Source organism: Carettochelys insculpta, chromosome 3, assembly GCF_033958435.1.
Source record: "Carettochelys insculpta isolate YL-2023 chromosome 3, ASM3395843v1, whole genome shotgun sequence".
NCBI lineage: Eukaryota > Metazoa > Chordata > Testudines > Carettochelyidae > Carettochelys > Carettochelys insculpta.
Window position 1 is genome coordinate 94,202,053 of NC_134139.1, and position 26,953 is coordinate 94,229,005.

Genomic DNA, 26,953 nt, shown 5'->3' on the forward strand with positions numbered 1-26,953 from the left:
GAAAACTTACTCACGTGTTCAGTAAGGTGTGTGTATGTCAAACACTTTCATTTCATGGCCTTCTGCTTAGGCCATTTAGCATGCACCATCACCTTTCCTGAACAGAAATTAATTTTTAACTTGTTTTGCAATAAAATGAAATACATTCCTTTTCAGATGCCAGCTTACTCTAATATGTCAGTTTATGTTTCCCAATGCATACGAGCATTTAAGCAAGTCTGAGTCTGACTTCAGTTTAACAGGTGTACAGCCAAAGTACCGGGGAGCCCAACAGTGTCACCTGAATTATGGGGGTACAAATGAGATCAGAGGCAAGCTCAGTATTTTTAAGTACCTACATCTCCACTATCCTATAAAGTTTTTTCGTTCAACTTGCTAACAATCCAAAACACAAGGCATGTTTTGGGAAAATTCCTATCTGTTCCGGGCTGCAAAGTCACACAGCAGAAATAAAATTAACTACATAAGGGACACTGGATACATGTTGATGTCCAACAGACTCAGCTTTAATTCAAAACCATTGATCAGTCATTGTAACAATATTAAATGAAAAAAATTATCCTTAAGGTTAGATTTAAACTGAATGCTTCCAACCCCCAAAAGAAATTCCAAATATTGATCTTCAAAGAACAAGTCAGGGAACCAAATTCATTATAGAGTGTAAATTTGCTATAATGCCATAAGGGAGGGTGCTTAAATAGAGCATGGAGGAACTGCTACACTCCTGTCGTGTCAAGGATCTATGAGTTTAATCTGCAGCTACCTGTGGCGCCCAGTCTACATCTACAAGAGCAATTCAAACATCACTCTCTGCATCTTTTGTGATCCTTCTCGGAGAGGAGCTAACATAGCACGCATACCAAACAAAAGCATGATTATTGTCCCTATCCAATTAGCAGATCACAGCTTTTCAACAATAATGCCTGGAGAGCCAATCAAGCAGGTAGGAGAAAGCAGCTTCTGAAACAGAACAGGGACTGTACTACCTATCCAAACCTAGCTGTAGACAACTGTGAGATGACCAGCATGAGAGCTGAGTACAAATACCTGGCATGAAGGAGGAACCTAACAGCCAGGAAAAGTCAGTAGTGAAGTAATTCCTATAACTTCTGCATGTACTATCCCACAACTACAACGTGGCTGAATACTGTCAGAGAACTAAATAAACAGATCCAGCATGACCCTGAGTCATATAAAAGACATAAATCACCTGACGATATCCCCATTAAACTTCAGACATTCCTTTTACTCATCACTGGGTTTAAATCTGTTCCCTGGGAGATGCCCCAGTTAAACATTTCAATCAAGTGTATAGTACAAGAGGATGGCAAGCAGATAACACATGCCCAAAATACTATTTCATACAAGAAATTCTCAGAAGATCTAGAATTTTAGAGCATACTAGTTACAGTGACAATATTTCATGATGGATTAGCATAGGCAGAGCTGAAGCGAGAGGCCTGTTAAAGCTGGTGGCACAGTTCCATTCAAGAATCATTTTCAGTTGCGTATAACTTTCTCAAAATTTTATTATTTCAACTGAAATCTGGTATAGTAACTCTCAAATCAGGGAGCTTTTAACTATTTTTTCCCTAAAAATGTCATCAAAACACTAAGCTACTTTCAGTCATAAAGAAAGTGAAAAAAATGCATTTTTCTGCAAACAAAAATATTTGTAATTAAAAAACAAGTTCTAGTGCCTCAGTTCCAGGTGGTAGAAACTTAAAATATGGCAGGGACATATACCCTGGAGAGGCTCTTTTAGTGGTCCAGTAAAATAGTTTTTAATGCATCAGAGTTATAATGGTTTAACGATGTACTCCACATATGCACATTGTTTTATCATTTAACAAAAACAAAACAACCTGCCAGTGTTCCACTGGCAATGCTTATGCCCAAACAAATGGATTAGTAATTTCCATGGAAAGAAAGGTTACTCACTGTAGTAACGGTGGTTCTTCGAGATGTGTCCCCGTGGGTGCTCCACATTAGGTGTCGGGCTCGCCCGGCGCGGCAGATCGGATCTTCCAAGTAGTTTCTGCCGGACCGCGCATGCGCCGGTGCGCACCGCTCCCTTGCGCGCTCCTGGCCACGTGCGCGATCCGGTCCCCGCCAGTTCCTTGACCAACCGCCTCGGATGCTCCTGCAAAACACTAAACAGAGATCCGAAGTGGGGAGGATGGGCGGGTAGTGGAGCACCCACGGGGACATATCTCGAAGAACCACCATTACTACGGTGAGTAACCTTTCTTTCTTCTTCGAGTGTCCCCGTGGGTGCTCCACATTAGGTGACTACCCAGCAGTAACCCAAGATAGGAGGTGGGTAATCGGATCATGTACAGCTTGTCCCCGAGAGGACCGCTGTCGAGAGCTGGGTATCCTCTTGGAATACCCTGTGAAGGGTGTAGTGCTCAGCGAAGGTGTCATAGGATGACCAGGTCGCCGCTCTGCAAATGTCCTTTAGCACAACGCCCTTGAAAAAGGCTGTTGATGCCCCCACCGCCCTAGTGGAGTGAGCCCTGGGCGGGGCCAGTAAAGGAGTCTTCTTGAGTTCGTAGCACATTTTTATGCAGGATACGATGTGCTTCGAGATTCTCTGCGAAGAGAGACCTTCTCCTTTCGATTTGGGAGCGAGAGAGACCAGGAGTCTATCCCGTTTTACGGATGGGCTTGGTCCTGTCTATATAGAAGGCCAGGGCCCTCCTCACGTCCAGGAGGTGTAGGCGCACCTCTTTGTTAGAGTTATGAGGCTTTGGATAAAACGAGGGTAAAACAATAGGTTGGTTAATATGAAACTCTGAAGAAACCTTAGGAACAAAGGCTGGATGCAGCCGTAGAGTCACCGCCTCCTTGGAAAAAACAGTGCAGGGTAGCGTTGCCATAACTGCCGCAAGCTTGCTCACCCTGCGAGCTGACGTGATTGCGAGAAGGAAGGTCGTCTTTATCGTAAGGAGGCGGAGGGAAACCGTGGCTAAAGGCTCGAACGGTGGTCCCGTTAGCGCATTAAGCACCAGGTCCAAGTTCCACGAAGGTGGAAGCGGTTTCCGAGGGGGGTATAGGTTTACCAACCCTTTGAGGAACCTGGTAACCATGGGATGGGCGAACACCGTGTGCCCTTCCTCTTCGCGTCTGAACGCTGAAATGGCGGCAAGGTGGACCTTTAACGAGGATAGTGAGAGTCCTCCTCTCTTGAGGTCCAGTAAATACTCTAATATTACAGGTATAGGCACCGAAAGGGGGGCTAGCTGTTTGGTAGAATGCCATGCCGTGAAGCGAGTCCACTTCTGCTTGTAGGTCTTCCTGGTGGAAGTCCTCCTGCTACTTTCTAGGACTTGTTGCATGTCCTCCGTACATGTGCTCTCTAGGGAGCTGAGCCATGGATTAACCACGCTTGTAGTTGCAGGCCTTGGGGGTGCGGATGCACTATGGACCCCTGGGCTTGCGTGAGCAGATCCGGCGCCACCGGAAGGGGCATCAGTGGACGGTCCGACATGCGCAGGAGTAGGGGGAACCATTGCTGTCGATCCCACGTTGGGACTATCAGGATCATTTGGCCTCCTTCCCTCCTGCCTTTCTGCAAGACTTTGTGGATCAGCACTGTGGGAGGAAAAGCGTAAAGCAGGGGGCCCCTCCAAGAGATCGCGAATGCGTCCCCCAGGGACCCCCGTCCCAGTCCTGCCCTGGAGCAGAATCGTGGGCACTTCTTGTTGTGTTGAGTGGCAAACAGGTCTATCTGGGGAAAGCCCCATGCGTGAAAAATCGGTCGTAGCAGATCGGGACAGATCTGCCACTCGTGCGTGAGTGCGAAACGCCTGCTCAGCTGGTCTGCCTTCACATTGTGAGCGCCTGGTAAGTACGAGGCTTTCAAGGTTATATTGTTGGCGATGCACCAGTTCCACAACCGGACTGCTTCCGCACATAAGGCACGGGACCGAGCTCCTCCTTGCCGATTTATATAAAACATGGTGGAGGTTTTGTCTGTACTGATCCCGACTACTTTGCCTTGTATATGGTCTCGAAAGTGTCTGCAGGTGTTGAACACTGCCCTGAGCTCCAGTATATTTATGTGCAGTGACTGTTCCGTGGAGGACCACAGTCCTTGCGTCACCTCTTCGCCCATGTGTGCTCCCCACCCTATGTGGGAGGCATCTGTAGTAAGAAAAACCGATATTTGTGGTTGGTGGAAGGGTACCCCTGTCAGCATGTTCTTGGGGTTTACCCACCATTGCAGGGATTTGCACACCTCTGTTGTGGGCGACACCACCCTGTGAACGGTGTGTGCTGCTGGTTTGTATACGCTCGCCAGCCAGTGCTGCATGCTGCGCATGTGTAACCTGGCGTTCTGTACTACGAACGTCGCTGCTGCCATGTGGCCCAGCAGCTGTAAGCACGTCAGAACCGACACCGTAGGGCTGAAGGTGATGACTTGCACGAGGGAGCCGATGGCCCGAAAGCGTGTCTCTGGTAGATACACTCTAGCTGTAATAGAATTTATGTGTGCCCCTATGAACTCTATGTCTGTGTGGGGTTTATCTTTGATTTTGCCAGATTGATAACCAGGCCGAGCGAAGAGAACGTGCCTGCTGTGACGCCTATCATGCATAGTACCTCTTCCTTCGAGGCCTCTTTGAGTAGGCAGTCGTCCAGATACGGGAATATAAATACCCCGTCTGTGCAGGTAGGCTGACACCACTGCCAAGGTCTTGGGTGAAGACTCTGGGGGCTGAGGAGAGGCCAAACGGTAGGACCTTGTATTGAAAATGTTCTTTGCCTACCATGAACCGGAGGAATCGTCGGTGAGCCGGATGGATAGTTATGTGAAAATACGCGTCTTGTAAGTCGAGGGCTGCGAACCAATCTCCATCGTCCAGTGCCGTAAGGATAGAGGCGATTGTGATCATCTGAAAGAGTTGCTTGCGCAGGTACCAGTTGAGGCCTCGAAGATCTAAGATAGGCCTCCAGCCTCCTGTCTTTTTCTCCGTGAGGAAGTACCTCGAGTAGAACCCTTTCCCTTGCAGTTGCTCCGGCACTCTTTCCACTGCCCCTATGAGCATGAGATGGTCTACCTCCTGCTTGAGCCTCGCTATGTGGGAGGCCTCGGTGGTGGGAGCGACTGGAAGGGGATGGCGTACCCCGTGGCTATGATCTCCAGCACCCATTTGTCTGTGGTGATCCTTTGCCACTGGTCGTAGAATGGTCGGAGGCGATGGTGGAATAACAGCTTCGAATGACCTTGTGCGATGGTAGTGATGGCACAGCCCTGGATCTGTGTGTCAAACTTGTGGCCTTTGGCCCTGCCCTGAGGACGCACGGCTCTGTTGGGAACGTCACCTGGGAGTTCTGTACTGCTGATGCTGTTGATGTCACCCTTGCTCGTAACCCTTGTGGTACTGGGGACACTGTGGCTGGTACTGGTACCGTCTTTGTTGAGGGTAGTACTTTTTCGTTCTGTATGGAGGGGTGTAAATCCCCAGGGTCCTAAGTGTGGCTCTTGAATCTTTACTGGAATGAAGGACCGAGTCAGTTGATTCAGTAAACAGCGTCTGTGTGTTGAAGGGAAGATCGACGATCTTTGCCTGCAGATCCCTCGGTATACCCGAAGTCTGGAGCCAGGACTCCCTTCGCATCACCACTGCCGTAGCTGTGGTGCGTGCTGCTGTGTCCGCAACATCCAGGGTGATCTGAACTCCCGTCCTCGAGGCCGCGTAGCCTTCTTGCACGATATCCTTGAGCACCGGTTTCTTGTCCTCTGGAAGCGAGTCCATGAGGGAGGTTAACCTAGTGTAGTTGTCGAAATTGTGGTTCGCTAGATGCGCTGCGTAATTTGCCATTCGCAACAGTAGTGTGGAGGAGGAGTAGACCTTTCTGCCGAACAGCTCTAGCTTCTTGGCATCTTTGTCTGTTCCCCCTGTCTTGAATTGAGATGTCTTTGATCTTTGTTGCGACGACTCTATCACCAAGGAATTTGGTTGTGGGTGGCTGAACAGGAACTCCATGCCCTTCGCCGGCACGAAGTATTTCTTGTCCGCTCTTTTGTGGACAGGCGGAATAGTCGCAGGGGTCTGCCATATCGTAGTGGCGGACTCCAAGATTGCTTCGTCAAGCGGTATTGCTATTTTGGAGGAGGCCGGAGGTCTCAGATTTTTGAGGAGCTTATGGTGTTTCTCTTGCACCTCTGCTGTCTGGATGCCTTGCGTGAAGGCCACCCTTTTAAACAGCTCTTGAAACTGTTTGAGATAGTCCGGAGGATGGACGTCCCCCGGGGCCGTAGCCTCGTCCGGGGAGGAGAGTGAGGAACCACTAGGATACGCCTCTCTGGACCCTTCCGGTTCCTGTTGACGATGGTACATCCGCTCGCTGGAAGCTTGCGAGGGAAAATCTCAGGGTTCCATAACCAGTTCCCCCTGAGATACTTGAGTCTCTGTCCCCGTTCGCGATTGCCCTCGAGGATACGGGACCATCTGTGGGGATCTTTCCCTGGTAGAATGCCGGTGGTGTCTATGCCCCGCGTGATAGGGGCGACCATGGCAGCATGGGCACTGTTCTTGGGAAGGTGACCTGGACCACTCCCTTGGTGTGTACCCCCTGCGTCTGGGGGAGCGAGATCGTCGAGAGACATGGGACACTGGAGAGAGCGATTTGTGATAGTACTCCAGCAGCTCAAACCCCAAGAAGGGTGAGGGTAGTCCCAGCCAGGGCGAGGCTGGTTGTAAAAATGGAGACAGGGGCTCCGGGTAGGCTGGGGGGACCCCTGCCTTCTAGTTGGAGTCCGCAGCATGAGCGGAGGGCTGAGAGAAAGCAACTCTGCAGCCCTGTCTGGAGAGGGGCTGCGGTGCCTTGTTTTCTGTGCAGCCTTCCCCCTCCCTTGAGGGGGTGGCTCCGCCCCCTGACGTGCAGGGGATCTCGGCCCCATCCACGCCGCGCTCGGCACGCTCTTGGGCGGTGCCGCGCGGGCGGTGTCCTCCAGTGCCTGCAGGTTGCATGCCTGCGTGCTCTGCACCGCCGGTTCCCCGGGGGTCGGTGCCGCTGCCTGCGGTGCCGCCGGTACCGGCGCTTGTTTAGCCGCCGCCCTGCCTGCGGTGCGGGGCGGCTGTTTGATCATCGGAGGCTGAACTGCCTCCACGTGGCTCTCCGTGCCACCGCTGATCAGCTGTTGCTGCAGCTGGGGGCTGTGAGCTCCTCCCGTCCTGCTCGCTGTTGCTGCCGGCAGGGATCGGGTTGGGGAGACTTTCCTCCGGTTTTGCGCTGATGGGGTGAGGGAGGCAGCTTTCCTTTTATGGACCCCGGAGGGTCCCTCCTGCTGTGGCCGCTCCGGCACGTCTGGCTGGAGGGCCTTGTCGAATAGCAGCATTTTAAGCCACATCTCCCTGTCCTTCCTTGCTCTGGCTGTTAATTTTGCACAGAAGGAGCATTTCTGCATGACATGGGACTCCCCAAGGCACCTTATACAGTGACTGTGCCCATCAGACGCTGGCATTGCCTTTCGGCAAGACTCACATTTCTTGAATCCTGAAGAGGACATTGTTGGTGAGTCTTTTAGTTGTTAATGGGGTACTTAGCACCTTCTCTGTGCTGTTTTCCCCCTCTCGGATAGCCTGCCGCGGCAGGAGGGCTTATGGCCCTAGGCTCCTGGCCTCCAGTGCTCCGCTTGTTACTAGGACTGGACTGAATTCTGTCCCGCTTGTTGTTTCTTGTTTTTTTTTTTAAAGTAACAACTGGCTAACTTAACAACAGACTAAGAACTTGAAAACTTTCAAGAAAACAGCTAAAAACCATTGAATACGCAAACTTGGCCGTAGCCTAGTCGGATTCCGTCTGCAGCCGACGGCAGTTAAGAGGAACTGGCGGGGACCAGATCGCGCACGTGGCCAGGAGCGCACAAGGGAGTGGCGCACACCGGCGCATGCACAGTCCGGCAGAAACTGCTTGGAAGATCCGATCTGCGGCGCTGGGTGAGCCCGACCCCTAATGTGGAGCACCCACGGGGACACTCGAAGAACAACACATATATTTCAACTGATGTCTGTATATGCTTCGCTGTTTTATGTGTAGTCCTGTGCCTCATACATTGCACAGCTCAGAGAGGATTTCTTTCCTTCATTCTTGGGCTGTCTTATGATGCCACCACAGGTGCATCTGCTCACCTAACGTCACTGATTTTACTTTCAGAATAAACCTGTGAGCACTCCATTTCACAGATGGAGGAACTGAGGCACAAAGCAATCAAGTAATTTATCCAAAGCCACACCAAAGTGAGACCCAGTTCTGTGTCTTACATACAAGAGCATTCTTCCCCCTCCCTGAGGGCTCTTGTCTTGCCCCTAGATTACATCAGCTTCACAACAAGCTCTACAACTTCAGCGAATGAGCCAAAGATGCACTGGGCTCAGGCCTGTCCAGCTTGCTTACTGAATGAGGTAGGAGTCCTGTAGGAAAAATATTATAGAACTACATTTTTTAATATTCTATTATAAATACAGCATACATGTGGCAGATGAAATTATAGCGAGTATGGAAAAAGGAGCCAGAGAAAAATCAAACACACTGAAGAGGCACACTAGCAAGCTACTTACTCTCTTTTTGTTCTCTTCCCGTTGGCCCAGTTCTCGAATTCTCCCCATGATGGCCTCCTCCGAGGCTTTAACTGCTACAGAACTGTTGCTGAGAAGGGAAGCAACTTGCTCTTTGAAAGTACTCAGCAGGCTCTGAGCAGTCCTGGCCTCTTCTATGCTTCTCTTCAGACCCGCATCCAGCTCACTGGAACATCTCTTCAGGTGATGCAGTTCCTGCTTTGAGGCTTCCCAAGCCCTCTCGCTAGCAGCCAGCCTATCTTGGAGGACTCTGACCTCCTTCTCTAGAGTCTCTTTGGCTGTTAAAGTGCTGTCCAAATCCTAAAATATGTGGGGGGGGAAAAAAAAACATAAAAACAGGCTTAATACAGGTCAAAAATAAAGAATGGGGAATAAATGGCTAATTCTCAGCATGAAGAGCAGCAGAGAGGTGCAGAAAGAGGAAGTTGCTCATCTTGTACAGTTATGATGGTTCTTTGAGATGTGGCCCCCTCCGGGTGTTCCAGTGTAGGTTCTTGGGCACTCCAGTGACACTCATTGGAGATTTTTTATTTGAGCCTCTGTTGAGCCCACACATATACTCGCTCCACAGGCTATTGAGCAGCATGTGGGAAAATCACTCGCCTCTTCTCCCCAGTTTCTTCTCTACTGAAGAGAACTCTGAAGTAGAGGGGAGGAGGGCAGGTTGTGGAATACACATAGGGATACGCATCTTGAAAAAACACCACGACTGCACAGAGTGAGTAACTTCCTCTTCAGGTAGTGTCCTTATGGGTGCTCCACGCTATGTGACTGCTGAGCAGTGCCCATCATTGGCATTTGGGACTTCAGAGTGGAATCTCTTACTACAGCTATCACTACTGTGGAGTCAAAAATGGCATCAGAGGCTGAATTTCCAGTGATCACATAATGCTCTGAGAAAGAATGAGCAGAAGCCCAAGTTACTCCTCTGGAGGAAGAAATTGACCTCGTAGAATGCATATGGACTCAGGGAGGTGGCAGCAGGTTGCAATCATGATAACATTAATTAGTGCAACCAAAGACCCATTTGGACAGCGGCTCATCCCACAAGCAAAGTTTAGGGGACTTCAGGTAGTTCTCAGACCCATCCAGGTAGAATGGTAGTGGTCTTCTAATATACAGCATATGGAAAAATTACTTCTGTGATGTCACAATGTGGTTTGGGGGACAAAAAACAGGCAAATGGGTCTCTTGATTCATAAGAAAAGCAGAGGCAGCTTTAGAGAGAAACTTGGGATGTGGCCTTGGTTACTTTGTTTTTAAAAAACAGAATTCATGGCAGATATTCCATCAGGGTTGCTAGTTCTCCTGTGCAGCTAGCTGAGGTGACAGTAGTTAGAAATACTGTCTTCATGGGCAGATGAGAGAGATATTAAATTACCATAAACTCAAAGGAAAGTGTAGTCAAAACCCTGAGAACTAGTTGCTCCCCACCCCACCTCCATACACAACATGTAGCAAAATGTCAACAGGTTACAGGGGGGCTGACCCCAGAGAGGGCAGCATGAATTTTCTGAGATGCCTCCCCACCGCACCTAAGAAGCTTGCTGACCGTACCATGTCAACTGGACCCTCAGCCGGCCCCTGCCAGCTGAGTTTTGTTGAAGAGCTGGCCCCCAGGCCCTACTCCACTACTCTCTCTTCCCAGAACATGTGGCTCGGGGCAGCCAGAGTCTCTGCAGTGGCCTGTTTGCTGTATTTTCACTGGCTGAAAAGTAGCTGAGCGACCAGTTGACATGGCACAGATCTCTTCCTAGTTGCATGGAACCAGTTTGTTCCACTTGGGCATCAGGGGTACATGGCACAGTCAGCTGGGTGCTCCCATTGCTCATTTGGGTGCTTTACCTTGTTATGCCCTCCCTACTTTTCTGCATGTGATCTGGTTTTAATCCACTGTTGTTATAATCAGCACTGTAGTATGTGGGATTGACAGTTCCCCAATGGGCTGCCTAAAAATTAAAAAAGTGTTCTTTCACCAGAGGAAAACTAGTTGAGTCATTTGTTGACATGGCACAGTCAGCTAGGTGCTCTCAGAGCACATTTGCAAAGAGTGCTTCAGCTTTTGAAGCCCACCGTTTGGCTTTCTTTCCCTCGGGATTCCCAACTTTCCTTCTTTGTCAATCCTATTAAGTCTTTCCCTGTTCACATGGATCCAGATTCTTCCACGGTTTGGTGTTCTTTCACCAGGGAAAAAACTAGTTGAGCAACCTGCTGACATGGTTTGGTCAGCAGAGTGCTCCCAGGACACATTTGGTTAAAATGGCCAAATGCGGACGACAATCAATTTCTCTCAAGGGGGAAAGAGACTTCTGAAAAATGGCCACTCGTTGTCAATGGGAGGGGAATGAGGGCAATGTAGTGTGGGAAGATGACATCACATGCCCACAACCACTTGCGGGGCATTTTCTTTTCCCCCATAGAGCACCAGCTTTAAAAAAAAAAAAAAAAAAAAAAAAAAAAAAAAAAAAAAAAGCAACAGGGATGAGGGAACCATGGATAGGTTCTCACAAAGCACTACTACAACCATCAAACTCTGATGACTTAATGTGGACGTGCTAAATCGACTATGTGGGAAGTGTAGAAAATCAGCTTCAACTTTATAAAACCCAGTGTTACAAAGTGAACTTTAATATATTTGATTTTATTTTGTAGTGTAGCCATAGCCTCATACAGTCTTCTAAATGCCCCAGCGGAAGGTGAGGAAATCCTTCTAAACAGGGCAGGAAATGTAAACTAAAGTTATTTTTCTTTTTTTTAATCCCAACAGGGTAAAGGTGAAACACAGACTATGAAGAACAAAATAAGTAAAAGCGCCTGCTGCTTATGCTAGTGATGCAAATAAGAAAAGGAAAACTGCTTGCTCTGTTGGAGGCCAACGGCCTTGAGAAGGAACCGTTGGTCTGGAGGCAGACAATGAGATGCAGGCTGAGCACGTGTGGATTCAACTGACACTGCTATCGAAAATCTCTTACTAGAGGTGCAGGGACACATATACACCTACAGTAGAACATTCAAAAGGACACACAAAAAGAACTAATAACTTTAGGACCAGAATTGTTCATTATTGGTCCAATCATCCCTTTGTTTAGTATCAATTACCTTTATGGTATAGGGAATCGAGAAGTAAGCTATGAAGATGATACTGAATTATTAGATCCATAAATACATTGCTAGAGCATGATGGCTTATATTAGGAAAAAATGTGACTGGATAACTCAATGGTGGATGAAATTTAACACAAGCAAGCATTACTAATACACATTGCAAGAAACTGTAAATGAATTTGAAACTACTTGCACATACTGATGGGGTCTAAATTACTGATCTCTAGGGGAAAAAATCAAGGCAACACCTCAGAACACTCAAAGACATCTGAAAATAAGGCCCCTGGGAGTTACCAAAAAGAGTGACAAGTATACCAGTATTGTTTCCACACAAACCAAGGGAGTGGTTAGATGATAAAAATCACAGTAGCATATATGGAAAGGGCAAATGTTTAAATATTGATTGGTTACCTCATCTCAAAGATAGTATAGTGAGAGTAAGTTGCAGAGATGAAGAATAAATTAGATTTGAAGCATGACGGGGAGATTTTCAAAAAATGAAAAATGTCACACCACTGATGAAAAACAGCAATATTCCTAGGGCTATGGGGGGCCAAAGTTGTCAGAAGGAGGTGACAAATGTCAGCATCCAACTATCCACCTTTCCCTTCAGCCTACAGCTACCCCGTGTGTAACTACTGCTCAGCCTGGGAAAAGACACAGCATCTATGATGAACAAATTTTTAACAAAAAATATATCTTCTTGGATTTGATTTCCACCTATGACACAGTTTGGCACAGTAACCTTTAAATTGTCTCAAGTCATATGGCATTGGATGTTCAAAGTAGTGGAACATTTTTTCTCCATATCAGGCCATTTGGCGCACATGTAGACAATTACTTTAGCTCTTGGAAGTGTCAGATCAATAGCCTCTCTCAAGGCTCAGTTCTTTCACTGAGGCTGTTCAAAGATGCCTGCTACAGTCTTGTGGAAGTTCATCTGTGCTAATGACTCTGCTGCAGCCACCAAGCTCAGTCCTTCTCAGAAATCGGCAAGGTCTTGAATGAAGATTTGAAGCTCACCACAGACCATTGTAGTTGATGCCTCCAGCCCAGGTTTCCTAAGATTGTTTCTAGTCGATTCCATGTGCGTGGTACAAGGGCAAGCCATGAGTCAACAGCCAATGCCTGCAGCATGATCTGTATCCATTTTGCATAAGTATGACAGTGGATAGGTCAATAACGTACCACAACCATTGAGAAAGGCAACTGCTAAAGTCAACACTCACAACAACTGGCTCAGAAAACTGGCCACTTCTAGCTGGTATACGAGCACCCTGAAACTTGGAGCATCAACCCACGTCCTCTCTTATTCAACCATGCTCCTGTTTGGCATCCTTCAGCTTACACAAGGCTGATCAATGTAGAGCTTAACAAAGCTATCCATATTATTACCAGGACTTTATGGACATATCTTTTGTCATGACTATGAATAGCCAGCAACATAGCACCATGCCATATTTAGCAAAAAAAAGTCTGTCATGCTGCTGGCTAGCATCCAGGAGAATAGTGCTCTACCATCATAAACACATCTCTTTGATCACCCAAGAACTCACATGTCTTCTAAGTATCTGTAATGGGGTTGGCATCCACTTCTCCCAAGTGCTCCCACTGGGCTGGTTTCTTCAGTTGGCTTCAGTGACTAAGCCCTCCAATCAAGTCAAACACACCATCTGTAGTAACAAGCAGTCCTACAGCACCTTAGAGACTAACAAATTTATTAGATCAAGAGCTTTTGTGGGTAAGACCCACCTCCTGTAACCTAATAAATTTGTTAGTCTCTAAGGTGCTCCAGGACTGCTTATTATCTGTGAAGCTACAGACTAAGGAGGCAACCCCTGAGACTATACACTGTGGCTGTGTCTACACTAGCTCCCACCTGTGAAGGGAGCATGGTAAGTAGGGTGTCAACAGATTATTAATGAAGTGCTGCTGTGCATATGCAGCACTTCATTAAGCTAATTCTCCCTGGTGGCAACTTCGAAGTGTTAAACTTTGAAGTCCCAGCTGGCATGTAGCTGTGGCTAACCCACCAGTATTTCTAAGTGCCCAGGGCACTTTGAAGTCCCTTTACTCCTCAAAAATCAATCAGGGTCCCACTCTCCTGAGAGGTTGCCGCCCCCCACCCCCTCCCTGGACTGATGCCTTCCCACCCCATCCCAAGCCTCCTGCCACTCTGTATATAGTTGTATCCTTGCACACTGTAAACAGTTTTTTTGCACAACATTTATTTTTAACACATTTATGTTAGTTCACCACCTCCACATCCCTCTGTATTAGGGAAGGGTCATGGTAGCGTCAGGTTACAGCTGCAGGCCCAAGGCCTCTGAGAGGGGTGCCATGGGGAGGGTCATTAAGATCCTTGGGAGAAGCTCTCCCTTAGCTCCTCCTGGATCTGCACTGCATCCATCTGAGCTTGGCAGACCCAAGCTGTGTCCAGCTGTACATAGCTGTGACCAGCATCCACCCTCCCCACAACCCCAGGAGGAAGACCTCCCCTTGTCCCTCCACAATGCTGTGGAGGGCACAACAGACAGCCGCTACTTGGGCGACATTGTGCTCCCTGACACACAGCTTGGTCAGGAGGTACCTAAATTGTGCCTTGAGGCAGCTGAAGGCACACACAACCTGATTCCACGCTGGGTTAAGGCAGGGGTTAAACAGGTCCTGGGCTGGGTCTAGGTGGCTGGTGTGCAGCCTCATGAGCCAGGGCATGAGAGGGTCTGAGGCATCCCCCACTATGTACAATGGTATGTCCACATCCCCAACTACCAGCTCGCAGCAGGGCATGTAGGTGCCCATCTCCATGCTCCAGAACAGGCTGGAGTTGCGGAACACCCATTCAATGTGTGCCCAGCCTGACCACCCACCATAAACGTCTGTCCACGGCCTGCAGCACAACGGAGTGGTATTCCTTGGGGTTGATGTACCATGCCACACCCTGGGGCACGGATGGGAACGTGGGCCCATCGATCATCCCAAAGCAGTCCAGGAACCTCAGGGTGGTGAAGCCAGCCACAAGTGCATCCAGGTCTGCAATGCGGATTACCCTCTGGAGCAGGAGCATGTTGATGGCTGTCACTACCTGCAAGGGGAGACCAAACACACACGAGGGACTGAGGGAGGGTGTCCCTGGTCCCCTACAGGTTCCCCTGCCTCCTCCCATCCCCCTTCCCTGCCAGGCTCTCCAGGTGCCCCACTCCCACAAGGCTGACCCCCTGGGAGCATGTCTGCATGATGGTGGGACAGCGCGGTCCCCTAGGGACAGGGCTTCCCCCCCATTCTCACCCCTCGCATCCCCAACCCCACTTCCTGAGGGTCCCACTTGGGCAAGAACCCCCCACACCATTGCTCACCATCCCTCCAGTGCAGGGCCTGCAGCCCACAACTGCCTTACCTGCATGGTGACAGCTCCAATGGTGAACTTCCCCATGCTGAACTGGTTTTTGACAGGGTAGTAGTTGTCCGGAGTGGTGAGCTTTCAGATGACTGTGGCAACTCGCTTCTCCAGGGGAATGGCAGGCCACTTTGGGTGTCCTGTCTGCGGAGGGTGGGGATGAGCCAGGTACAGTGCTCCAGAAAGGGGTCCTTCCTCATTCAGGAGTTCTGGAGCCACTGCTGGTCATCCCACTGCCTCATGACTAGGCAGTTCCATCAGTCAGCACTGGTGGTGTATCCCCAGACCCGCCTGAGCACCTGAAGGGGAGAGTTCAGGTGGGGCCCTGGGCACTAAGGGTGTGCTCCTTGGTCTCTGTGTCAGATATTTCCCCACAGCAGAGGTAGAGGACAGCTGTGATCAGCATGAGCAGCAGCTCAAGCAGCTGAGAGATGGTCCAGTGCAAGGCCAAGGGCTGCTCTGGCACCAGGACTACCTGGAAAGTGTAAAGTCTCTCACAGAACGCACGTGAGCCCTGCAGTAGCTATGCTGTCCCTCAGCAAGGTAGGTGAGCCTCGTCACGAGCCAGGAACAGATATCTGTAGGGGTCCCTGTAAGGGCGCGCCTGGCTGCGGCTCCCAGAAGAGATTGCCAGCCACGTGACCTTCCCTGATGAGGTTCTGGGTTCGTTCTGTGGAGAGCGCGGCTGGGCTGTCTGGCAGGTCTCTGTCGACAGAGTGGACCACTTTTTGACCTGCTTGTATGTGTGGACCCACTCTGACAGAAGTTTTCTCCAAAGATATCTTCCAACAGTAACTTCTGGCAACAGATCACTCTAGTGTAGACACAGCTGGAGCCTTTTGCTTGCTCCAGAAGCTTCAGATTTCAAATACCACAGGAGGCAGAATACCTGACTTAAATGGCCAGGTTTCTGGCAATGTGATCACCACCGGTGTTAAATACATTTAAGGAAAAAGCAAAGAAAAAATCCTCTTGATGAGGTACACAATTGTCATTGCTCATTATTAAACTAATTTTAGAACTGCCAACCAATCTTGGCATGGCTCTTTTCTATTTTCCTTTTTCAACTCTGCAGAGGTTGTCCTCTTAACAGAGAAATTATGTCAGTGAGAATAATCAAATTATGCCTATTATAGCAAAGAATGAAGGGAAGTCCATTCCAATTAAAATATCATTTCATCAGTCTGTAGATTTCCTTTCACAGATGCAGCATGACAGCTAGCCAGCATCAATGTGAGCATTAACCCATTATGACCTCAATTTATTTTTTAAAAATTTGCAAACAGAGTTGCTCCAGAAGACCACTGTGCTGAAATGAGAAATTGGACAAAATAACTGAAAAGGAACACAAATTATTCTGCTTCTTTCTTATATTAAGTGTCATGGGTTATAACAAAACATTTATTTTTAAGAAACTCTCCTTTTCAGTGGCATATTTACAAGTCGGCTTTTGCCTAAATCTTAAAAACAAGTTGCTAAATGAAAAGTGTAATAAAATTCAATTTTAAAATTAAAATGCTGAATGTATACATGGACTCAGTATGTGTATTTAACAGGGCTATCCATTAATTGCAGTTAACACACAATTTTTGCAATTAACAAAAAAATTGTGATTGACAGTTTTAATCACACTGTTAACAGAACAAGTTGAAATTTATTAAATATTTTGACTTTTTCCCTACATTTTCAAATATATTTACAGTCATACCCTGAGATACACCCATTCGGGCTACGAGAATTCAAGTTTACGAGCAGCTTGATTAAGGACCACTACTTCGCCTTACGAGGCATTTACTCAAGTTTACAAGTGTCGCAGAGGGACGTGGACACCCTGCAGCTGGAGAAAGTCAGCCCATCCTGGCCCTGCTCCTGCCACTTGCTCCTTTGGCAGCTAGGGGGCCACCTCTGCCCACCCTGCACAGCTGTGCTTCTGGCGCCACTCACCGCCTGGTGGTGGTTTCCCAGACCCCCCAGCCCAGCCTTTACCTGGGGCTGGTCTGGTGTCCGCCTCAGCGCTGCAGCAGCCGGCAGCCACTCCCAGGAGACTTGGCTGCTGGGCACATGGTTCATCCTGGCCCCGCCCCTGCCGCTTGCTCCTCAGGCAGCTAGGGGGCTGCTACCACCTGCTCTGTGCAGCTGTGCCCTCTACCAGGTAAGCGTAAGTGGGTGTAAATTTTGGGGCTCAGGAACACACAAAATTTTTTCCCATTGAAATTAATGGTAATTACATTTTTGACTTACAAGAATTCACCCTAAGAGGAGTTTTTCGGGAACAAATTACCCTCGTAAGGTGGGGGAAGATTATTTCAGTTTTGAAAAACAGAATAGAAAGTGTACATTGCTTACTTTATATTATTTTAAAAATGATAAAATAAATAGTATTTTTGATTCACCTCATACAAGGACTATAGTACAGTCTCTTCACTGTGAAGGTGCAACTCGCAAACATGGAGGTTTCTTGTTTTATTAACCACATTAAAAAACAAAACAATGTAAAACTTTAAAGCCTACAAGTCCACCTCAGTGCTATCTCTTGTTCAGCCAATCGCTATAGCTGGGTCTACACGTGAGTGTCCTTTTGAAAGGTGAAAATCAAAGTTTGGTGGTTGAAATAGCAGCTGTCAAAAGGAAGCACCAGCCACGATTATCTGATCAGCATTTCAATCCGCTCTTTCAAAGTGCCGCTGCAGGTCTTTTGAAAGAGGGTGCCCACATGGCTCTAAGCCCTCTTTTGAAAGAAGGGAGGCAGGAAACACCGTGGTCAGGGTCCCATGGCTGACACTACCTTCCAAGGGTGCACCCTGATGCCCCCTTTAAAGGGCCCCTTCTAGCCAAAATTTCTCAATGTACAAATGAAATTAATATTTATGATTCTGAAGTATGGTTTATTATGCAATACAAATAATATGGTGTCTGACAAACAGGATGCTTCACTACCAGTTCTTTAAATAGAATGTTTAGGAAAACGTTTCGTTACATATTGTTCAATAAATTTCTATTTCTGAAGAATAAATTTAATAGCAATTTTTAAAGGCAATCATTCTGAATGCATCTCCAGCTACTCCTGATTCTCAATAGAAGAACACCTACAATATTCCCTCAAGCTTATTTCAAGGAATAAAATGTGAATATCAGCATTTCTACTCATCTTTCAGACTTTTACCATAGAGAAAAATAAGTAGTTCTGTTCATTTATGCTGACTTATATAACGTCTTCCTCGTTACCCTTTGAGAAGGCAATAACTAGAGTAGAGTTATTGAATGAGAATGAAAACATCACTTTGTTGGCACATAGGATATATCAGCTCTAAAGTAGAGTTCTCTACCAAAAGCATCTCCTAATATTCTTCAAGCTTTATAAACTCAAAGGTGATGATAAAAACAATACATTAAAAAAAAAAAATAAGGGAAAAATATATCTCCATTCAACACCCTAGCCAAATAAGAGTTTTCCAGAATAATTTTTGTGGGTAATGTGTTGAAATCTTATCAACATTTACTACTACTATTTCATTTCACACAATATCCTACTGAAAAATGCATTTTCAATTTCTACAAAAGAGCTCTACACGAACATGTGCATCAGAAAACAATTTACCTTGCTAAGTTTGTCCACATCTTGGGAGTAGGTGGCAGCTTTTTTCTGCTCTTTGTTTACTTCTGAAACAAGTCTCATGATGGTTTCTCTGCTAGCTTTTGACTCTATCTCACGACCACTGATAGCCTCTGCAAGAGTGGCTACCTGCCCTTTTAGCATTGAATTTTCTTTGTGCATCTTACTGACCTAGATGGACATACAATTTAAATATTACATGTTACCACAATTCTTACAGTGATTCCTGTTAACAACTGTCTTCACTCATTTAAGTGGATTTTTTGTTCCTCATCATCATAAAAAAATTGTTTGTAAAACCTTTAGGATCAGATCTATGACTACATTCGACTATTCATTTCCAATGTTTCCTTATAAACAAAGCAGAAAGAGAAAAGAAACTGAAGCCCATAGTATACAAGAAAAATATCATCCACTAGCACAGAAAATGATTATTTTGCTTAGTTATCCACATACAAATTCTAAGTACTATATCAAACATTATTAGCTGGAGGTCTCTTGTCATTTCTTCATGTCCAGTCTGGTAATAAGGGAGAGCAGAAAATAAATATAGATTACATGACTATATTCATGGGGGAAGCAGACAGCTTTTCCATTAGATTTATGGCTGACAAGCTTTTGGACTGGGAAACCAGCACAGGACACTGAGAAGTGATTTTACATTTAAAATATTCTGGACATGGAGAGTCATCTGATTTGGCATCAGACTCTTCTTAACCATATATGAGACTAGGGTAATTGGTAAACAAAATGATTTGAAGGACTCTTTTGAGCAGCAGCCAGAATTCAGGGACAGACAAGCCCCAAGCATGATCTCGACCTGCTGAGGCCATGCTGCAGAATCTCCAAGGAGTGTAAGTCTCCACAGGTCTAACTCCAGACCTCCAAAACTACCAGGCAGCTGACAGCTCTAGGCTGCAGAGGGAATCAATTTGCCTCTTCTCTTGGGAAATTCCACCTCAAGGGCTTAACCGACAGAAGCTCCATGGCTTCCGATTGGCTCACTAGTCTGTATAAACCCAAGGGGCATGCCAACAAATGTTCAAACAATAGCATGGATCATCTGCAGCTACCACCTGCTCCTTGCTTCACCTCAGCTTGATTTGCACTTCACCACATGACTCGGGCCTTGAAACCTGACTTGGACTATGATCGTTGGTATTAACACTGACCTGGACCAGACTACACGTTCCTCTGGTACTTCCATCATCAGAATAGGTGTGACTACAAATGTGTGGTGGGGCATATATCATGACACTTCAAAATGAGGGAAAAAAACCCACACAGGATTCTATGTTCCCTTACGTTCTGCTGGAATGTTGACATTCTGTCTTTAGCCGAAGTCATTTGTGAAAGAAGAGAGACACGGATAAGGGGAGAAGATGTTCAGAGCAAATACTCTGTGTACTAAACCACACTGAGTCTCCATAGAAGAGCAGCAGGGGTGAGAAGACTAGCCAAAAAGTGCAAAAGATGTATATGGGGCTAATGCCAGACAGGCCATACTGCTGATTTCATTTTCCTGAGTGGGAGCTCAACTTTCAAAAGTAAGGGAAATGATGGAGGAGAAAGCTACTAAAGATTTTAGGCATGGTTCTGTGAGAATGCTATACAACGAATGACTGTTCATTTGTACCTTCTAGTAATAGTGAATATTTTGGTATGGGGCAGACTTAAGGTTGCTTCAGTGTGTGTCAATAGAATGTTTCTGATTTAACTAGTTAAATGCATTAAAGAGTTAAGAATGATGACAGGATTGTCACATTGGAATTCTATCATTTGAATCTTTTTCGATACGCATTCACTTGTATGCATTTTCTCGATTTGTACTTAGCAATCATAACTGTAAGCGGAAGTTAATATTGTATGAATGTACATAAGGCCTTGATGAGTTCAGTGAGAGCTGTGAAAGATCAGCACTTTTAATTTGAATGGTAGTATGCTCTACATATCCTTATTTGACAAAATTCTGATCTTTGACATACATTTAAGTGATTTAAACTTGTGTTCTATTTTTCTGTTATAAAAGGAAATTGCTCTATTAAATTTTCTACAAACTATTCCAAAAAGATAGAGCATCATTCTATATGAGTAACTATTAAAGCAACACAATACAGTTAAATATTTAATAAGTCTCTTCAACATGTAGGAAACAACAACTGCATATAAACACCTTAGAAATTAAATGTTTGTGTGGTTCCTCTTCTCCTCTGATGTCTACATCCAAGAATACAGAAAGCTGTGCTAAGAATTCACCATGCTTCCGGCCGATCTCAGAAGCTTGATTCTTGCTTTCTCCACACTCATTCATATATTTGCTAATTGGCCAAAACAAACACATACATCAGAAGGAACATTCAGAAAGAGTATTTTTCAAGCAAAAGGCAAAATTATCCCAAGCTCATTACTTGCTCTTACATATTCTAGCACAATCCTCACCAAAGTTAAATGGGGTTTAATGCATATACTATGGGCCAACAGGGGCTGGGAACACTCTTAGATGCAGCAAATTCTGCTGCTAATGAAGCAAACACCTCTTAATCTTATCAGATGATGTCCCTCTGATGACGGGCTCTGCAGAGATCTCTTCAATCCACACCAGCAAGATGATCCTATAATGTGATTGGTTGAAAGTTGCCATGTTAAGGAGTAAAGCATGGCTTGGAAAGGACAGAAACCCGAGAATCTCTCCCCTATAAGCACCGCTGGCAAATATATCATGTTTTAAAAACATGTTCTGTATTTAAATAAGTTGCATACATTCTGTAACACAAACCAATACAACAATAACTGTATGTTAAACATGCTGAATGATCTACTGGTTCCACATCACCATTTATGCATATTTAAGAGGACCTGTAACTCTCTGGTTACAATATTTTAGTTCTGAATTTTTTTGTGGATGACCTTTACTCAAAACACCAAGAAAACAAAATTTACATAAGGCCAGAGACTTTTGCCTTGAATTCTGCACAAGAAGTTACTTTTCAAGTATTGTAACCGAAGTTCTTCAAGACATGTGGTTCATAAGCACATTACACTCATGGTGCACATACAACTCAAACTTGCTTTTGACCATCTTAACTGAAATGAAACAAGCACAGAAATAAGTTCCTTACCATGTCAAGCCTTCCTTGAAACTTTCTATTTTTTCTTTTATAGCAATTTATGTTTAAATACAGTACTGTACTGTACTGTACCTTATGTTTTTGTGCGTGTCTCCTGCTCCCTGACTGCATACTTCCAGTTCCAAATGTAGTGCATGGTTGACTGGCCAGTTCATAACTCTAAGGTTCCACTGTGTTTGATAATGGTAGGCTTTATAGTGCTGCTACTGACACAACATTCATTCTAGTGGAGTGAGCCCTAATGGATGGTGGACCTATAATGGCCACTTTGTGGCATGTTTTAATACTGTCCAAAATTCAGTTTCATAGTATGGATGAATTTGCAGAGCCTTTTGACCTCTGTGTGATAGGGATTAACAGTGCTCGTGATTTTCTTAACTGGTAGATCAGCCCTCTCCTGATCAGTAGAGCAGGATTTTTCAACCTATGGCTTGTGACCCAAAGGTGGTACCAGAACGTGGCACAAGTTCACACTGGAGGTCTGGAGGGGAGAATGTCAGATCCTGTGTCTAAGGGAATGGAAGTCCCTGGGGAAGAGGATTGACAAGTTTGCCCTGCATTCACCCTGCAGGGGGCCTGTGGGGCTGGCTGGGCTCAGCTCCCTGCTCCAGGCATTGCTACATGGTGCACATTGCTGCAGTGCTTCTCAGGTTTGGCACAGCTGCTCCTCCAGGCAAAATGTGAGTGAGTGGTGCTGTGATCTTCTGCACATGATTTCTACATCACTTTCTGAGATTTGGCCCAGCCAGCCATCAGGCTAAACCTGAGGACTGCTGCAACTTCAAAGGTCACACTGCCTGGAGGGAGGAGCTGAATTCGGCCAGTCCCATAGATATGAACCACATGAAATGTGGGATGTAATTACTTAGTATTTACTACATTAATATGCACCTTATATTTCATACCCACTCTATATTTAGTAAGACAATTTGTTGTGTTGTTTTGTTTTTGCACTAACGCTAGTTAGTGGTCACAACAGATCATCAAGGTTTACAAATGGGAGCTGAACCCAAAAAGGCTGAGAGCCCACTGGTGTAGAGTGTGTCACACTGCTCCAGATTGGTGCATGAAATTTTGGAAGAAATTTCAGCAGCTGTATTTTTTGGTTCTAGGGAAAGTCTGTCACTATGCTAAGGAGAAATGTAGGGTGTATGCTCTACCTTGTCTGGGTGGAGCACTATACAGGGTGGGTCGGCCATCAGTGCCTGAATCTAGTCTACGGATCTGGCAGACGTTATGACGACTCAAAATGGAACTTTGATAGAAGTGTGTAAAAGGGAAGAAGAGGCCATTGGCTTGAAGAATAGATACCTGAGGGTTGAGAGTACCACTTTTAAGGGTCCATGAGGATCCAGGCCCCTTGATCGGTGGGAATATCTTAATTAGGACATTCAGGAACGTAATTACTGACAGATTTGAAAAAAGTGAAACAGTTCTCCACCATTGGGAGATAAGCTGAGATGGCCAGTGGACGACCCCCTGAACTGAACTGAGGGACTGGTTCTTGGACATTAGTTTAGGTAACTAGTTGAGGATTTGAGGGCTCAATGAATGATATGGTACCCACAACTTTTTCAGCGTCAGAAGATAAAAACATTACCCATTTTTCCAGGTGGGTTCTTCTTGTTAATTCCTGTCGTTGCTTATTAGAACTTCTCTAACTAGGGAGAAGCAGGCCTCTATCAATGATACCCACTCTTGTTGGGAGCTGCAAGGATGCAGGATTAAGGTGTTGGGTCTCTCTCTTGTTCTAAGACATCAAGTTTTGGAGCAGAAGAAATGCTCAGTAGGGCTGTGAACCAGAATCAGAGTAACACTGGAGCTATGAGAATTAGCTTAGCCAAAACTTGTTTGAGTTTGCAAAATCCTCTGTCAAGAAGAGTCGGAGGCGTGGGGAGGGGGTGGGGGGAGGATATGTATCAGTTCTCCTGGCCACAATAATAGGAAGGCATCTGTTATGGATTCCAGTCTAATTCCATCCCCTGAGCAGAATCTCAAGTGTGTTTTGTACTGAGTGGCACTCCATGCTGATTAGGCCTCAACTGGAGTACTGTTTACAGTTCTGGGCATCACAGTTCAAGAACAAAGTGGATAAACTGGAAAAAGACCAGAGAAGATCAACAAAAATAATGAAGTAATTAAAGATTTAGAAAATATGACCTATGAGGGAAGACTGAAAGAATTGGGTTTGTTTAGTCTAGAAAAGAGAAGACTAAGAAGGGACTTGATAACAGTTTTCAAGTACCTAAAAGGTTGCTACAAGAAGGAAGGAGAAAATAAATTTTCTCCTTAACTTCTGAGGCTAGAACAAGAAGCAGTGGGTTTAAACTGCAACAATGGTGGCTTATTTCGGACATTAGAAAAAAAACTTCCCAATTGTCATTAACCACTGGACTAAATTGCCTACGGTGGGTGTGGAATCTCCATCTTTGGACTCTTTTAGAGAAGATTAAACTAGATGGATAGTGTAGACCAGGGGGTCACCAACCCCTGACATGTGCCAAGAGTGGCACACAAGCCAATTTTCATCAGCACATGAGGCAGGAGCTTAGCCCTGCCTCTCCTCCCACATGCATCTGGGAACTAGCTCAAAACCATGCCACCTCTGGATTAACAGAAGACCAACTAATGCAACCCACCAAGCACTATCTAAAGCTTTGCATCTTAATTTATTTACTGATAAAGCTGTTGTAAGTAGGACTATTAGTGACTTTAAAACGTATCACCAGCACTCAGATCAGAGAGATCAAAAGGTCAGATTTTGGCACTCCACCTCAGAAAGGTTGATAACACCTGGTCTAGATGGTGCTTAATCTTGCAATGAGTGCAGTGGACTCAATTTGATGACCTCTCAAGGTCCCATTCAATCTCACAATTCTCTGAGACAACCATCCAATAACATGTTTTGAAGTAGCATCTTCTCAAGTAAGCTGCCACTACTGACAGCACCTTGTCAAATTGTTCAATGCTGGAGCAAGTCCAAAAGACAGTATTCGATATCGATAGTGGTCCCAGCCAACTGTAAATCTTAGCTGCTACTTGTAGGTAAAATGATGGAGACATGGAAGTACTCAATCTACAGCTCAACATGTGAACCAGTCATCTCCAGCCTACGGACGCTGAGCTTGTCATTGAAAGGGAAACCTTCATGAACTCCAACTTCTGAATCAGTGTGAGGTTCCGCAAGCCTAGGGTGGATGCCAGCCTGCCTTTTTCTTCAATAAAGTAGCTTCACTAAAAGCTTTTTCCCCCTGTCCTGAGGAAGCACTTCTTGCATCCCTTTAAGAGAAAGGGACCATGAGGACATCTTGGCAAAATAGAAGCTCATGAGAAGAGTCCAAGGGAAGTGCGGTTGGGTATCAACACTTCTGAACACCAGATGGAGTATCGATGTGCTGTTGTGTCTATGGCTCATTAGTGCGTGCTGATAAAGCCATGGGAAGGAATGCTGTCATGTCTTCAAAGTTAACTGTATCAGAAAGTTACCTAAAAACACTTTTCCTAAATTACTGGTTACAGGACCTACCATCAAATTTACCCTGTCTTATGCATTAATTTTTTTCCAATGTAAGAGTGTTAGTCCCATGTACAGTATGTGTGTACAAACATGTTCTCTATGACTGCTGTGTCTCGTGCGAAGTTACGCCAACTAGCAATTCTCTTAAAAGTTATAAATTTCTTTAAATTGCAACAACAGCACATAACATTAACCTTTTAAACACCACAGTACATTTGATCTAGTGCATTTTTACAAAAATACTTCCATCTATCATGCATTTGAAGCCATAAGACTGTCCTAGCACAACTAACTCGTATGTGCATTCTGATTTAACAGTGTGAACGCTTGTTTTGCGCTCACATAGTCCTGAAAATTGTAAATTAATCAGAAAGTCAGCAGAGAACACTGCATTTTTTTTTTTACAATGCTCTAAAGCTGTATGACAAAGGCCATTGCTCAGTGAATAGTGTTGAAAAAAAAATCAATGGATTGGAATATCTAACAAAAGTCACAGCCTGGTAACAAGAACTGCACAGACTGATAGATACTGTATTTAAGTTTTCTTTCTAACTTAACACTCTGCTACCTCCTGTAATAGTTCTCTTTTCCTCTCTTTCTTTCTCAGTGTACCTCAGGATAAGAACACCTTAATATTGCATTACATCACACCCCAAATGGCATGTCATAAAAAAATACAAAAGCTTATATTATGTAACATTACCAGTTACAAATATGAAAGCTTAAATACAAAGAAATGAAAAATTTTAAATTCTCAGAGTAAGTTGAGCCACATTGCACAAACTGCATGTTTTTTACTGTATACTTAACATAAAAGTAATATATTCAAACATACAAACTGAAATTACAAATGGGTGTATAACAAGACTAGATTTTCACTATTATGTAAACCCAAATTTTATGGTTTCATCACTATTGAGCATTTAAAAATGTAACCTCTATATTAAGAACAAATTTTTGGGTTTTCATTTCCCTGCTCTTGCTTTTGGAGAAAGCCAGAGCTATTAGTCCCAAATAGCTCACAAACTCCACTGTGAAAGCTAGTGGATTTTCTAAATCCTTAGAAATTCAGGCTGGGCAGATGACAGATGCCTGGAGTTTCACCAGCAATTGCTGAAAGTCCTACATATTGAATTTGCAAGTGATTAAACGCTTCACTGGAGTAAATCTCCCTCCTGCAGAGTTTATTTATAGCCTCTGCAAAAACCATACTGTTTCTGTGACAGGTACAAGTGCTTGCCTTCAGACAAGTCTTTGGCCCCAACAATCACATGCCTATTTAAGGCCCATAGGTGCTTCAAACATTCTTTCAGACTTAATGGAATAAATAATTTAGCCTCTTTATCTGATACAAACAGCTATAAACAATGAAGGATGGCCAACTCTACATGACAGATCACAGATTTCCCTGACTGAAAATGGGCTAAGAGATTGGTTTTTCAGCCTGTGCGTGGTAATAGCAGAGAAAGCCTGCAGATGGAGTGGTGAATATGACCCTCAAAGGAAGCAGGAAGAGACATCATCAGACATGGAGCTTGCCTGAGCAGCATACTTAGGGGTATCTGAGCTAAGAAACTGTGCTTGCTATTTGTTTCTACTACTT

General features: G+C 45.3%; 1 protein-coding gene across 2 annotated transcripts in view; it reads right to left on the reverse strand.

Moving 5' to 3' along the window:
- Nucleotides 1–26,953, reverse strand: part of CCDC170 (coiled-coil domain containing 170) — a 92,173-nt gene that overhangs the window by 39,868 nt on the left and 25,352 nt on the right. For both annotated transcript variants that reach the window (XM_074990368.1, XM_074990367.1), the window contains exons 6-8: nt 20,879–21,023; nt 18,691–18,876; nt 8,574–8,891 (exon numbers count right to left, since the gene is read on the reverse strand). In XM_074990368.1, coding sequence (XP_074846469.1) covers nt 8,574–8,891; nt 18,691–18,876; nt 20,879–21,023 — 649 coding nt within the window. The remainder of the gene's footprint in view (nt 1–8,573; nt 8,892–18,690; nt 18,877–20,878; nt 21,024–26,953) is intronic.